The following is a 16,080-nucleotide window of genomic DNA, read 5'->3' as shown; positions in this document are numbered from 1 at the left end:
ATGATCGCGAGGAATTATGGCTTCAAATTGAATCACCATTTATTTTGAGGGAAGTTTCAGTTTCTATTACCTTCCTTACAATGAGGACATTGTTACATTTAAGTGTGGGGGAGGCATTACTTTATCTTATGGATGATTATGTCTTGAAATGCATGATTTTAGTTGTCTATGGCTTAAAACTATTGGAATTATATTTGGAAATATTGTTATAAGGATAATTTTCTTGAACTTGAGGCTATTGGCAGGGAGTTTTGTCCAATTATATGGGGAAACTCTGTCAAAATTTTTTAAAAATATTTTCCAATATTTCATTGCAATTTTTTTTTTCAAATAATGGCCAAAATGTTCAATTTTAAGTGTCTAATTCTTCCATTGGATAAAATTTTATATGTATTTTGGGAAAGTTTAGTCCTTATTTGACTTGGAATTAGTCATTATGCAATTAGGATTTTTACATTTTAGAAAGTATATTCGGTTAATTGAGAAAAATTATGCTTAGAATTTTGCATGTTTAATGATATTTCTCATTTTTACTTAATTTTATAAGTAAGTGATTGATATAGTCAAGACAAGGCCAGATTCTTCCTTTAATTATGCTTAGAGGGAAAAGATTGTTAAAATATATATATATATATAAAAAAGAAGAAAAAAATATATATCAAAAAAATTAAAAATAATAATAATAATAATAATAATATTTTCTATTCCAATGATTCGCATACTGAGTAACCGGGGGTTGGCATTTACAAATGTCGACATTCGCGTAAAAAGGTATTAGAATTAAGAGTATGCTTAGCAATTTGAATAAGTGAAATGTTGAGTAATCGGGAATTTTCACCTAAAAGTGTTGATTTTTGCGTAAAAAGACGTTTTCACTATTTAAATAAAATGAAGTGTGAATAAATCCCTCTCAACTGTTAAGTTTTGATGGTCATGGGATGAGGAAGGCCATAGAATTGACTATGTGATTTACTTATTTGTGGAATTAGGATAGAATGAGAGATTGAGTTGAATTTGTTGAAATGAAGGCATAATTATTTTTACTTAATTGAATATTATAAGTATTTAATGTAATCTGAGAAATGGCACAATGATTGGTTTCTAGGTTTTGAGGAATTAAATTTGACAAAAGTATATATATTGTTTTATCTCTTGGATCATTGTGGTAAGTTATGTGTGCAATTGCTTGAGGACAAGTAATGATTTAAGTGTGGGGGAATTTGATAAGTGAATATTTAACGTACATTTTGTACAAATTTGGCATGAACTTTTGGTATGTTTTGAGGAGATTAAAGCCATATTTGAACTCTTTTGGTGATAATTGCTTAAATATTGTTTAAGTGTTCAAAACTTGATAAATGAGTGGATTAATTCGTTAATTTTGTGAAATTGTGAAGGATATCGATGTATGAAATTCATGCACAAGCTGAAAGAAGTATAAGGATTGTCCAGAGGATAAACTACACAAGAAATTAGGAGCAAAAGTGAAGAAAAAGGAAAAGAAATGAAAAACTGGAAAATACCAGCACGGATCCGAGCTTGGATCTGTGAGAATAAGGGGAGATCCGAGCTCTCATCTGTACTTCTGGAGGAGCGTATCCGAGGTCAGAACGATCCGACCTCGGATCCATTCTGACCTCGGATCCATCATGGGAAGTCCTCGGATCCACTGATCCGAGCTCGGATCAATATTCAACCCTCGGATCTGAGGCTCAGATCTGTCTCTCTCCTCAGCAAGTTACACAGCCGTTTTTCTTTACCTTTCTTACCACTTTTCCAGCTATTTTGAGGGACAGAAATCGGTGGCACATGCTTCTGCAACAAAAGAGAAGACCAAATGAGTGTAGACAAAAGGAAACATCATATCTTTGACTTCTTTTTACAAAATCTGAGTGGAGGAAATTATGAAGAGAGAAGAGTAGACTTTCTACCACTTTTTATGCAGAAACATAGGAGAGAGGTGAAGAGATGACCATACGTAGCTAGTTTTCCTTCTTGTAACATTTTTCTCTCTAGCTAAGAGTTCTTGGAGAAGTATTTGGAATTTTCACTTGTAATCATATTGTGCAAGAGCATAGCAGGAATTGGAGAGCTTCACCTTCAATTGGCTAAGCTTTCTTTTATCTTTCTTGTACTTGTACTTGATGATGTTTTTTATTAATAAACTTGTGAGTTTGATTGTTAAATCATTCATGAGTAGCTAATTTTCTTTATCTAGGGAGTAGATGAAACTTATGGCTAAATAATATGAATTGAATGTGATTTACACTTGTTATATCTTGTATTAACTTGTCTACTTGTGTAGCTGTGATTACTTGTTATTGATTGATCACCAATAGCATGTTTATAGTTGTTATTATGCAATGAAAATTGGTAATAACAATGGAAACACGTGAGTAGAGCTTGAGTTGTATGTTCATGAAAATAGAGATACACTTAGGTGGATTATTTAGCATTTCATGAAATAAAACAGAGTAGTAGTAGTATTTCACCATGAAAATAGGGAAAACTATATTGCTCTAGGCCATTTCATCATGAAAATGAGACTTGGTAATTTTAGAAATGAATCTCTGGTTAAACAAGAATAATAACAAGAAGTAAATCCATTCATTTGTGTTGTTTATGCCATAAGTGGAATCTACATCCCTAGATTCTTTCTTGAGTGAAATTTCTCCATTTGCATTTAGCATTTGTTAAAATAGAATTGCAGATCAGATTTGTAGACATTTGCATTACATTTCTTTGCTCAAATTCATTCAATAGTTTAAATAATAGAGAAAATAAGGACCTAGTAATTGGTTAATTTGCTCCTCGTGGGATCGACCCGATACACACCTTGTACTACAATTGTGACCTGTATACTTGCAGTCCAACGGGTGTAAAATCGGATTTAAACTTGCATTGATATAAAAAACCCGTCATATTTATTATTTAGACTATTACAAATGCAATCTATGCTACAAATATGAAATAAAAGTAATAAAAGTAACAATAAAGAGCTCCTAGAGGTAGGGAATTCCTTACTATTGCAAGTGAAGTTACCGGCTAGTTATGGCATAATTTCCTAATGTATGTGAAATCTACTCTCGTAGTGAATCAACTATACTTGTAACTAAGCCATACCTATTCTCGTGGTTATGAAATTAATTACAAGTTCATTTCTTCTATGAAATTACATGAAACAAGTCACTAAAATCACATAGGTGCACCTCTACTCTCTTGAGTGTACTCCCTAGGTTTATTACTTTATTGGAGTAGTGTAAAATCCCAATTCTCATTGCAAATTTAACACTTTAAGATTATTACAATTAATGGCTGGTTAATCATGATTAGATAAGCAAAAGTGATAAATAACTTACTCAAAATAACATAATTAAATAACCAAGTAAACATCACTAGCGAGATATAGCAAGTTCATCCATAACTCTAGGTATAAACTTTAACTAAAAATGATAAAAACACAAATCCAAACTTGTATTACAGTTAAACATGAAATCAAATACAAGAAAGAAAGTAGTAGAAGAGATATCACCCTTGTCACATGAGATCAATCTCTCCATCTTGCTCCTTAATCTTCATCCAAATCCAACTATAAATACAAGAGGAATAAACTACTCTAACTATACTAATCTACTCTAACTAATGAAATAAGGAAATTCTAATGAAGATTACATTTTTTGTGGAGTTTCTATAGCTTTCCAAAGTTATGAAAATGGTCTCCAAAGGCTGCTATTTATAGATGATTCAAGATCAAGGTGAGCTGTTTCTTGATTGGAAAAGTTGGCTTTTGAACTCATCAAGAGTTGTTTTCCAAGTTCCACACTTTTCTTGGTCAGATACAGCTGAATTTGCTTGCTGGAATTGAGCTGGAAAGTTGTGTGAACAAAGAAAAAGTTGCAGAGCAAGTTGCAGCAGAAAAACTAGAATACACGACCTCGAATGTATGACCTTAGGTCGCATATTGCACCCCACGTTTTCTCCTTTGCAGGTTTGCACTTTCTGGGCAGAATTCATCCATGCTCTGTTTTTATTCCTATTTCAACTGATCTTTTGTTGATGATAGAAGCTGAACTAGCTCTTATGAAAACTTAAAAGTTGTAGCTCTTTGAGTTACTTTCCAATGCATGAAGAATCATCTAACGTGGAGCTCTGTGGACCAAAAAATGACCAAAAAATGACCAAAATACCCTCGACTATTAAGAACTCTGTTTTAGCTTTCGACAATGAAATTGCACTTCTGTATTTTGACTTTTTGACAATGAAAACAACTGAACTGGACTTCGATGTTTCATACCAAATGTAGATCTATCTCTTATTTCAAAATGGTTTAAGAATCACATCAATCCAATACTTGTAGCTCAATATATAGTCGAAATATCACAAGCTGTCAAAGTTGGAAAACTTCCTTTCTTTTGTTCTCTCTTGCATTTCATCTTTACACTTCATGTCTTCTTTAAACTACTTCAAATCATCAATAATCATCCAAAAATGTTCTCAACTCACTGCATTTGATGATTGAATCATTAAACCAATAAAAACATGAAGTTTTCACCATTAAAATCCATAAAAATACAATTTTTACACTTTAAACCATAAAATGCATATTTTCACTAGAAACTTAGTTGATTAACTATAAAAGTAGTTAAAATACACCAAAACTAGATAATAAAACACACTAAAAATATATAAAATATGCACATATCAAAAGTCCGACACAATCCATTTCTTCTTGAGTTGCGAACTAGCAAACAGCTACTCTGGCGTGTCCATATCTTACTGATTCCAAGTCTTCTAGTCACTATTTACAATTCCTCTTGAATGGAACGCGAATCAGCATGTTGAGGCTCGCTTGTGTATCATCAATTCCTTCAATTGGTTTTTGAGACCTAACTTGGTCTTAAATAGCGCGTACCAATGTTTGAAGCGAACCTTTGACCTTCGCATGAGCCCTTCATAATTGAACTAATTGGAACATTCACTTCTTGGTCAACACTCAAACCTAGAATCACATGTAGAAGTAGGTTTAACTCATATTGAGCAATTGGTATTATCTAGTGGTACGTACCTTTTGAATTTTGCCAAGTCTTGTAATTAACTTAACACGTGTGAAAAAATGGACAAGGATGTGGAACACCATTTTACACATTCACGATTAGGATAGTGTGGAAATATTCTCAAAGGTCATTTAATTAGCTTGGGCCTACAAATATCCATTTCCTCAATCTTCAATCATCAATCAATGAAACGTATAGTTCAGCCAACACTCTCTATAGATACATCAATTCAAAATGGTATATAGCTATAACACCACAAGTATGTGTATATATCTTTTATATTGTCTGTAGGTACGTGTCCTACCATATATCAAGCACCTAAGCATTTTAGCTATAATGAAATCCAGAGACAGTGTTGCACAAAAAAGAAAAAAAATTTTCAAAAATTGAAATTGGAGAGGAAAGTCCAATTTACATTTTTTCCTTAGCATTGACAATATGATATTATTCTCTTCTTGATTGCTTGAATGATTTTGTGTTGAATCTCATGATCTCAACTTCATTGAATTTCTAACAGAAGTGTAGGGATAAATATTAATTGTACGTAAATCGATGAAATCTGTTGTCGCATTTTTTTAGATAACAGACCGTTCTTTGCTCATACCTATGCATTCTAAACTTGATTAGCATGTGGTAGGATACGCATTGTTCCGAAATGACCGAAAGAATGGTCGTAGAAAGTAGAAGCTCTCATCTTTGAACTTTTCGAGCAACACATCTTTCTCTTGATATAGCAACTAATCTTTCATTTCCTTTTCAGGTTTGGATTCATTTTAAATAAGACTTGACTAGTTATCAAACTTCATAACTAGTCATGAATATAGTACCTAGTTGACATACAAAACTCAGTGATTGGAATCCGCTTGCAAGCAACAGAGAAACAAAATATACAGATACAAATTCAAACACAGACTGCTGTTTTTATTTATTTAATGGTGCATTTTTGTTCTCATAAGTGCACCTTTGACATACTAAAACAAGGATACAAACACAAATGCAGACGGCATTTTTTATTTAATGGTGCATTTTTGCTGGTACAGCTGCACCTTACATGCTAGTACAACAGTGGGGAGATGTATGCGTGCCAGCAGTACATCATCCATGCATAAATTGAAAACCACACCAAAGACAGTGATAGATAATTAAAGTACTTCAAGACGTTGATAGTCAGTTGATCAACGGCAGTGTTTGATTATTTCTTGTGCCAGATGAGTGTCAAGACTCCATCTGGGGTCTCAAAAACAAGTGCTTTGTGCAGATATGTGGCGCCCTCATAATCCTGGTTTTCAATGATAAGTGCGTAGTAATTGCCTCCAATGACGCTCCACGTGAATCCGCCAACCACGGCGACGAAAAGCAGCTTGCCGTGGTGAGCTTGTTCCACTACAAATTGTCCGATCTGGATCACGTGAGGGTCAGCCGGCTTCACTGGTTCTAGTGAACTGATGTCGGTCTGTAAATCCCAAACATTTTTTCCAGTAAGAAAACGAAAAACAATTGAGTTCCCAAAATCAATTAGAATCCTTCAAATAAACAAACGACCAGAAATTAAATCCAACCAATTAATAAGAAACTACATCACTCGGAAGACAGTTAATGAAACAATGCAAGGGACCGCCTACCCACAGATGCATGTAGACAGCTGGAAATATAAAAAATTGCTTAAGACAATTCAAGAATGTTGGAAATTGCTTTAATTTGCAACTCCTTATACTTTTCCAAACGTTTCTATACAAGTTGTTTATGTGTTGATTGCCAAAACCACACACAAACTTGGAAAAGAATACAATCACTATTCACCTGTCCAGTGCCAATAGCAGATTTGGCTGCAGCCATTTTCTCCTTAGATATTGTAATTGGTTGTGACTCTCGAAAACTTGGTAGCTGAGTTTAGCACATTGAAATAACAAACCAGACTCCTTGTATTTATAGGCCTAAAAATGAGGTAATTACCCCATAAATTAGTTTGTCTTGTTGGACCTAATCACCAAAATCAGGGTCCACCAGCATGGAACACGTTTTTACACGTCCATGATGAGGTCAGTGTGGAAATATACTAATTACGGTTGCTAGGCCTATAATTTTATGTTACCGTTTTGTCATCACTCGACTGGTCCAATGACTAAGAGCTTCCTCCTCTGTAAGGCTCAAAGTTTGAATCACAAGACTGATGGTTGGGGATGGGAAGAGATGTGGAGAGGAGATGGAGGGTTAAAAAAAAACCTTAGGCTTAAATCTGATAATTCTAGTTGAGTAATAGGTTATATTTTTGGTATTTCTTTCAAGATTTGATGTATTTCTTAATGAGTTGATGTAAAAGAAGACATTGACAATTACACGAATAGATACATAGACTCTTGAAAGAACTATTGGAACCAACGCAAAAATAAAAGACCAGACAAATATACCCGCAATTTATAACTGCATTTTGTGTTTTAGAGTTTTTCCTATTCACTGTATGAACTAACCGATTCAACTCTCAAAGATTCGAGTCTCGACCTAAATTAGTTTAACTATTCAAGAAAGTCCTTGGAAATGCATCTAATGTCATTGGGGTGGATGACTAATGATAGACGATGCTGACGAGATTCTACCATGTATCAAATTTTAATAAAACCTAAACATCTCATTTTCTGTGAGTATGCATATAGTTTATCGAGTACAAGAATATTAGGTGTCGATCTCACAGGAACATTGTCAATTACCTGTGATTTTCGAACTCCTTTATTATTTCGACTATCACAAGTGTAAAAAATTATATCTACATTACGAATATGAAATAAAAGTAATACAAATAATAATAGAAAGTCAACAAAGGTATGGAATTCCTCACTAGTCTTGCAAGTGAAATCACCGGTTAATTGAATGTTATTATCTTGACTAGTTATAATGGAATTTTTTCATGTATGTGAAACCTACTCTCGTAGTGAATCTATTATACTTATAACTAAACCATATCTACTCTTGTGGTTATAAAATTAACTACAAACTCATTCTTTCTATAATATTTTATGAAACAAATTACTAAAATCACAAAAGTGCATTTCTACTATCGTGAGTGTACTTCCTAAGTTTAACACTTTTCTGAACTACTGTCAAATCTCAATTCTCATCACAAACTTAACACCTTAAAATTATCACAATTAATGACCAGTTAATCATGATTAGATAAGTAAAAGTGATAAATAACTTGTTCAAAATACTATCACCAAATAACCAAGTAAATTCACTAACAAGATATAGAAAGTTCATCCATAACTTTAGGTATAAATTTTAGTAAAACCTAATAAAATCCAAACTTGTATTATAACTAAACATGAAATCAAATACAAAAGAGAAAGTGATAGGAAAGAGGTCACCCTTGTTACCAATGTTTTTAAACTCGGACCGGTCAGTGAACTGGAGAGGTTGCCGGTTCGCGGTTCGATCGGTCCGACCGGTCCAACCGGCCGGTTCATAGGTTCACTGTTTTTTTTTTTTTTTTTTTTAAGTACTAAGCAGGTTTCATTCTACACTTGAACTTTGCCAACATAACTTAATTTAAGTTATGATAATAATAAATTTAGTAAAAGTTATACATAAAACATGGAATGATAAATATAATTAAAATATCATAATTCACCACAAGTTTTCATAAATTCATTATAAACATAAATAGATACAATCCAAATGTTCACCAATTATCACAAATAAAAACAAAAAAAATAAATAAATTAAATATTGAAATTCTTTTACAACCCTTAAAAAAATCCATAAAAGAGTTCAAGTTAAGACAAACCATTTGAATAGCAAACTTTTATGAGTGGCATGATAAGCAACCACACCACCTTCACAATTTAATCAACTTAAGCTGAAAAAGTTAAAATTTTATTATAAAAATATAAATCTAATTGCTCAAACTAAAAAAAAAACTAAAAATTTTTGAAAAACAAATATACAGTTAAACACATAAAAAATTAATTGCTACTAAACATTACTAATTAACATGTTATATTAAATTCAATGATCCTATACCATTAATTATTTTAAATTCAATTATCAATAGCTTCGATTATGTGCCAACTACCATATTTTTTACCAACCCAATGTTATTATTTGTAATTCCTACCCAATTCCTACATGGATGTGCACTACTTTTGCAAAAATTTCATCCTTAATTAATCAAATAAAAATAAAACAAAAAATGAGGGAAACATATGAAAATTGAGGGGAAAAAGAAGAAAATGCAAAAAAATCAACTAAAGATAATAATATAGAAAAAAAAAGCCTTGAAAAGAAAAAAATTAAACTTACCAAGATGTTGGAAAACAAGAAAAGTTGAAATTTTCAACTTGTTTACAATCTGTTAAAGATAATGACCTGATAATAATGGTGAAGACTTGAGAAAATCTTGTTGTGGATATTTGGGTTAAAAATGGTTAAGAAGAAAAAATTGAAAAAAAAAATAAGAGAAGAACTTGATGTTTTAATATATTTTTTAGTCAAGTAGAATTCTCAACAAACTTAACTACAGTCTAGCAGTAAGATTGTCATATGCAAACTGGGAGACCCAGATTCGAATCATGGCTACACCATTCTTGGTATTTTGTTGAAAAATTTAAAAAACCGCCGGTTCATGGTTCTTAACGGTTCACACGGTTCGTCCGGGTTTCAACGGTTCTCCATGAACTTCCGGCTTTAGCATTAGACCGGACCGGTGACATGGCCGGTTCGCGGTCCAACCGGTCGAACCTGCCGGTCCGGTCCGGTTCTGAAAACACTGCTTGTCACATGAGCTCCAACTCTCCATCTTTACTCCTCAATTCTTCATGCAAATCTAGCTACAAGTACAAGACGGATAAATTATACTAACTATACCATACTAATAAACTAAAAAAAAAAAAACTACCGAAGACTATATTTTAGTACTGTTTCTAGCTTTCCAAAGTTATGAAACAAGCTCAACAAAGTCCTTATTTATAAAGGAATTAAAAGTCCACGTGAGTTGTTTTTAGTTGGCAATTTTATCTCTTAAAATCAACAAAAGTTGTTTCTTGAAGCCTCTACACTTTTCTTTACGGCTGCAGCCGAAATTCTGAGTTGAAGAATTAGGATTGTGCAAAATCGAAAAATAATGATTTATCGACCGAATTCGAATTTAATTCGAAATTTTCAAAATCGGTAATTCGAAATTTGGAATGGAAATCGGTTTTTCCTATTTCAAATTATGCGAAATCAGTTCAAATTCGATAATGAAATTTTTGAAATCAAAATTTTCGATTTCAAATTCACAATTCGAAATCAGGAATCGAAATCGGTATTCAATTTCAAATTTGTTTTATAATATTTATATATAATATATTATTTTTTTATAATATACATTATATAAAATTTATATTATATAACATTATAACAATACATCTAACAAAACAAAACTCAAAAAAGGACAAAAATAGCTATTCTGTTTCTAATCCAATATTTTATGCAAATATCACTTTTATTGATGCTCAAAAAGTTATGGAAGAGGCAAGACTATTGTGACATGATCATGGTTGCAGTTTAGTATAGTCATAAATACATGGAAGATCAGGTAATCTTATAGTAGTAATTCAGAAATCTGAGTATTAAATCATACAGTGCATTTGGTGTTATCCAGTGTCATGGTCGGAGCTACTACCATGATGAACTTGAATTTTGCGCCATCTTATAATTATTTTAATACGTGTGAAAATTTGACAAGGACCAATGTGGAACACGTTTTTACACATCGGTGATTTGGTCACTACAAGAAATTCGACCTTTTGTGACAATAGAAAGTTATCACTAAAAATTAGAAAGTCATCATTATATGAATATAATGACGACTTTTTCCATTGTCACATTATTGTCACCAATTCTATGTCACAAATGAATATGTGTGACAACCTTTACAAAGTCGTCACTAAATATTATTATTTAATGACGAAGACTAAGTCGTCACTAAAAAATAGTATTCTGTGACGAAGTATCTTATCACTGTTTCCAAAATTTTTTTGTCATAAAAAATAGCAGAAGTCATCACAAATTTGAACGTGCACAGTGACGACTTGAACTTGTCACTCTCATTCCTAGTATTCTGTGACAAGAATAGTCGTCACTTAGTGAACTTACAACTTTGTGTACAAGAGCTGCATTTCTATTGCATTTTCAACAACCATAGCAGAAAATTGTGGCTCGACTAATGCAAAAAACGATAGTAATTAATGTACAATGAACCCTCAAATATATATATATATATATATATATATATATATGGTTATAAACATCTCTAAATTCATCAAAACACACATTAACCAAAATGGGTTCCAAAGCCCACATTAGTTCAAGTACTAACAGCCATTATCCATCCAAACAATAGAGTACTAAATTCACATCAGTTCAACTAGTAACAGCCATTACGCATCCAAAAAAACAAAGTACTCTTTCCAAACAAAAACATAGACTAAAGCAGCAATTTGTGTCAAACTGAAGTCATCTTCATGAGCATATCCAAAAGCCAACCTTTTTCATCTCCTCAAGAGCATTTAATAGCATTGTACTGCATTGAAAGAAAAGTATCATATGCATTAGAATCGATTTCAGTCAAAAAAATGCCATTACAAGCATACACTATTGAATTTGAATGAATAGTCATACTGAACAAAAATCCAATTAAGTCAAATATGATAAGCTCCCACCAACATCACGTACAATGTCACACCATAGGACCATACATCCGCAATCTAGAAAATAGACAGCAATTACAAAATGAATGAAGACCTTCTTGAGACAAAACTATTTAATGAGCAGAAACTAGGCAGCAGTGCATGCCTGTTAAGCAGGAAGAAATGAACTGAACAAGCATAACCACTAGCACAAAGTTTACAAGATACTTGAGACAAGGGCCATATTGCTGATTTAGAAGAAACAGTACAAGTGATCCTTTGGCAGCTTTGGCTGACTCTTCTTTCCTACTAAGTTAGGTGCTTCATGATAACCGGCCCGCATACAGTTTGAGACTTTGTATCTTAGAAATTGTTCTACTTAACTATTGCCTTTGATCTTCATCTACTTTGCATCTGGTTTATCTGTTGATGTATGAAGGTGGAATTTGGACTTTGTTATAAACTTGGATTGAAGCTCCAACTTCAATCTTTGGATTTATCTGTTTTTTGTTTCTTAGAAACGGAGACAAGGTCCATCACTTTTCTTTTTCTTTTTTTGTTTTTGGTAGTTGATTAAACAGCTATACACTTTTTGTGAAGATAACAATCAGAGCACAAGATTTGGTAGAATTAAAGGCTTCGTTGTGTAACTTTTCATTTTTCAGATATTCATAAGTCAAAGTTTGACAAATTCTGAAAATCCTCTCTCCTTTTTAGATACACTTTAGCAGCACTTTTTGTGTAGTATCATATATTAGTAAGCTATTACCATCTAAGTCATCGACAAGTTAAGAGTGCACAAATAAGGATAAATGAAAAAGTAAAGTGAAAATTTCAATTAAGCTTCACTAAAATCACTAAAGATTAAAAAAAATACTTCTTCCTTAGTGTATCGATAAAAAAAAAAAAAAATCAGACAAATATTTGATCTAACAGGATAGTCTTCTAAAACTATGCTTACAGTGCTTACAAAGCCAAATAAAAGGAAGGCTACTGCAAAAGATACCAGTTCGGAAACTAACCAAAACTTGTCCATAGAAACCAGAGGAATACATCTAAATAGGATTACAGTCCATAACCATTGTTTGTACATTCAATTGTTTCATCTCTATGTGGGAGATGCAACATCAGATATAACTGAGGCGGCATAAAGAATTTTCCAAACTTGGAGAGAATCCCTTGAGGCAAGGTTATTAGATGTAGTCACAACTCAATTTTCTCAATATAGTGCTCCAATTTGTCTCAAGAAATATCAATGGCAAGAGATACAAGAACTAAATTTTAGACCAACTCCTCTGACTTAGCCATTAACTTATCTTGTAGCAGATCAGACATGAACAATTAACTGCACATGTTAAATGATGTCTAAACACAATTGCTAAATGAAAGAGAATATTAGTACTCATTACTTAGCCGTTTAGGTTGTAGCTGATTCCTTCTATAAGCATACTAAAGATGTTTACCAGTGCTATGTAAAGGTAAACAATATCATTTTAGTTGAATAAAGACTCCAAAACTAAAGAGGCTACATTTTCATGCAACAGTTGAGATGGATAACCAGCATGGATTGCCAAAAATGTTAACAACCAAATGATACTTGAATCTATAATCATCCTCAGAAACACACATCACCAGGAAGGAGATGCAAAATATGTTACACCAGAATTTACCTTTCACCAGATTTGACAGACCATTTTCCTTCAAACTTCTTGAAATCACCATCAACCATCGAAAACTGGAGTTCACGGTCATTTGCCTGAATACATTTCATTTGCAAATAGTTAACTGAGATAAAGTTATCACATAAGAATGCCTAGTTACTGCTACCTACCCTATCAGAATGAAAATGCAGTTTAACATCTCACATTATATTACTTGCAATAACTACTTTGTTGTCTTTGCCTTTTGTAATCTCACAAAGGTTTAACAAATCACGTATCACCATCACAAGAAACTTGTTTTCCTGCCACAGTTGATGCAAAAAATAAAAGTAAGAAAATGGTGAAAAAGAAAAAGAACCACAAAACTGAAAGTTATCCAAACACAAGGTCTCATTCTGAGTAGAAAGAAGCTAGAAAATAGTCACTCAGCGAAGAAAGACTAAAAAACAGGAAAAATATACAGCATAAAGCAGTACACTTGTTCCTCCATCATTGATCCTGATATAGATCCTATTGCCCAGCAAGGTATTTAGGTTGTTCCACATCCAATCCTCACCATTCAGCTGTTTACTTAACTTCCTCAGCATCTGTTAACAAGATTCATCATACATGTCAACACCTTTTTTAAAAAAATTTTACATGTCAACTCCTTGAACAAATATAGAAGAAAATCATAATAACTATAGCAGTTTCGACAAGGAAAGATTTGAGCCCCATCATATTTAGAACCAAAATAACAATACTTAGTTTGCAGTTTCAGTTGGCATTACAAATGTATAAGAAGTCACCATTCATTACACTAAAAGCTTCACCTATGAGTAGAAGAAATACTCAACTAACTAGAAAAAATTCAGACATGAGTTCCACATAAGTCAGTGAATATGAGCATGTCTTAACTATAGAAGAACCTAACAATTGAAAATAAATTCACAACCTGAGCTGAAGCACCTCCAAGTTCAATAATACCAGTTGTTTGCTTAGGATCACCTCCTAGAGTGCCAAGGGCATAATTAGCAACGACCCAGGCATATACACCTTCATCAGAACCTAAACAATGGATCATCCAACTTTAGACTTTCAAAATATAACAAGAATTAAATGCTAACAAAACCAGTTTATAAGAATTAATATGACTAAATAAAAGCCCATATAGCATTGCCAAGCTATTAGATAGGAAATGCAGCAGTTAGCATGAGACCAACATCCAAGTACATTTTACCCAGAATTCAAAAATCTGAATCTACCTATAATCTAGCCTTACTTACTTAAAGTTCAAATTTTGACTCCTTAGCAAGCACATTGTCACTTGAAGTTGAATAAACCAAAAAGATAAGCAATAACAAACACCTAACAAAGAAGTTATATCCACTCAGACAGGGTTGTAAAAGTTCACATTCTCAATGTCCAGATACGTCACTAGCATACTAACTAGAGCAAAACACTAGAATTTCCAACACTCTTACCATTGATTATACAAAACATGCTTCAAAATGCAGATCAGAGAACCAAAATTAAAAGAAATCCACAAGCCAAATGGCATCATACCGGAAATAACGGAAGCCCAATCATCGTAAAACCTGAAACCCGAGCCCCTCAACACGGTTCGGCAAGCCTCCAAAATCCTATCTTGAACTCCTTTCTCCAACATCCTCAAACCAGCAGTTGCCATTAGCCTAATTTCAGTCTCCCTCCAATACTCCCGAGGTACCCTTTTCCTCCCAAACTCCACCAGCTCCGCCACCGCAGAAACAGCCCTCTCCGGCTCCTCCGCAAAATCAGACAACCCTGGCTGTCCTTAGCCTTCTCAGCATCAAGGCAAGCCCCAATTTTCTTGAGAAGACTGATAGCATTGGAGGTTTTCTCCATGGCCTCAGCAGAATCGGAGATCACACAGGGGATTTGCAGGACAGACTCGATCCGGTGGCTGCGGGCCATGACAAGGGAAGGCACTGCAGAGGCGGCGATGGCAGAAACCACGGCATACCATTTCTTGTTAACTGGGACCTGCGGTGCCAACGGTGCCAGATCTTGGTCGGAGCAAACATGCGGCCGCCGCAGCACATGTTGCCATAGACACTCTGGCCGGCACGGTGAGTGCCACCGCCAGGAACACGAGAGATACGGGAAACAGCGAGACCAGCACCCCAAGACTCGGCGGAGGTTTGGTGGCCGGCGGACCTAGAGACAGCGTAGGGTTGGCGAGAGTTCTTGAGATGTCGCGATGAATGTCTTGCTAAAATGATGTCCGAAATTTTTCTAGAAGCTAGTTTGTGAGTTGAGGATAGAAAAGAAAAGAACAGAAAGGATAACTCATGAGAGACAAGAAAGGATAAAAAAAAAATAGGATTAATCACATTTTATCCCCTTAAAGAATATCCCATTTTTCAGTTTACCCCCTAACCTTTAATTTTGCTCAGTTAATCCCCTTTAGGACAAAATTGCCCTTGCATTAGTTTGACTTTTGATTTACCTTGTCTTCCTTTCTTTTATTTCTTTTTCTCTTTCTTCTTTTAATTCTTTCTCTTTCTCACAAAAATTTTCACCTTAATGATTGAAATTAAAAAAAAGAAATTGCAGACATCTATCTTCTCCTTAAATGATTAAAAAAATATTCAAATCACTTTCCTAAAATACAATTTTTTAGCCTTTCAATTCTTTTAATTTTGGTTTTTCCTCTTTGTTTTCTAGTTTCTCATTTTATTT

At 33.5% G+C, this 16,080-nt stretch overlaps 1 protein-coding gene and 1 long non-coding RNA gene across 8 annotated transcripts; both read right to left on the bottom strand.

Annotated features, from left to right (window-relative positions):
- Positions 1 to 5,948: 5,948 nt before the first annotated feature.
- LOC113736539 (uncharacterized) lies at positions 5,949 to 6,957 on the bottom strand. Its single transcript, XR_003459746.2, has 2 exons — positions 6,855 to 6,957; positions 5,949 to 6,507 (listed from the first exon to the last, which is right to left on the bottom strand). It is a non-coding gene; the product is annotated as an uncharacterized lncRNA (long non-coding RNA).
- Positions 6,958 to 11,345: 4,388 nt separating this feature from the next.
- On the bottom strand, positions 11,346 to 15,667 carry LOC113736392 (probable apyrase 4). 7 transcript variants are annotated; one of them, XM_072084674.1, is made up of 7 exons: positions 14,923 to 15,667; positions 14,312 to 14,424; positions 13,839 to 13,964; positions 13,582 to 13,679; positions 13,387 to 13,472; positions 11,709 to 11,794; positions 11,346 to 11,610 (listed from the first exon to the last, which is right to left on the bottom strand). In XM_072084674.1, the coding sequence occupies exons 1-6, from the start codon at positions 15,044 to 15,046 to the stop codon at positions 11,724 to 11,726; spliced, it is 618 nt and encodes a 205-aa protein (XP_071940775.1). In that variant the 5' UTR covers positions 15,047 to 15,667; the 3' UTR covers positions 11,346 to 11,610; positions 11,709 to 11,723. The 7 variants fall into 7 exon arrangements, 6 of the variants coding, with proteins under 6 accessions (XP_071940775.1, XP_071940776.1, XP_071940777.1 ...); XM_072084675.1 differs by having other exon boundaries at positions 11,763 to 11,794; XM_072084676.1 differs by having other exon boundaries at positions 13,854 to 13,964.
- Between the last annotated feature and the right edge of the window lie 413 nt (positions 15,668 to 16,080).

Source organism: Coffea arabica, chromosome 3e (assembly GCF_036785885.1).
Source record: "Coffea arabica cultivar ET-39 chromosome 3e, Coffea Arabica ET-39 HiFi, whole genome shotgun sequence".
NCBI lineage: Eukaryota > Viridiplantae > Streptophyta > Magnoliopsida > Gentianales > Rubiaceae > Coffea > Coffea arabica.
Note: the sequence above shows the minus strand (reverse complement) of the source record. Positions and strands in the feature narration are given on the sequence as shown.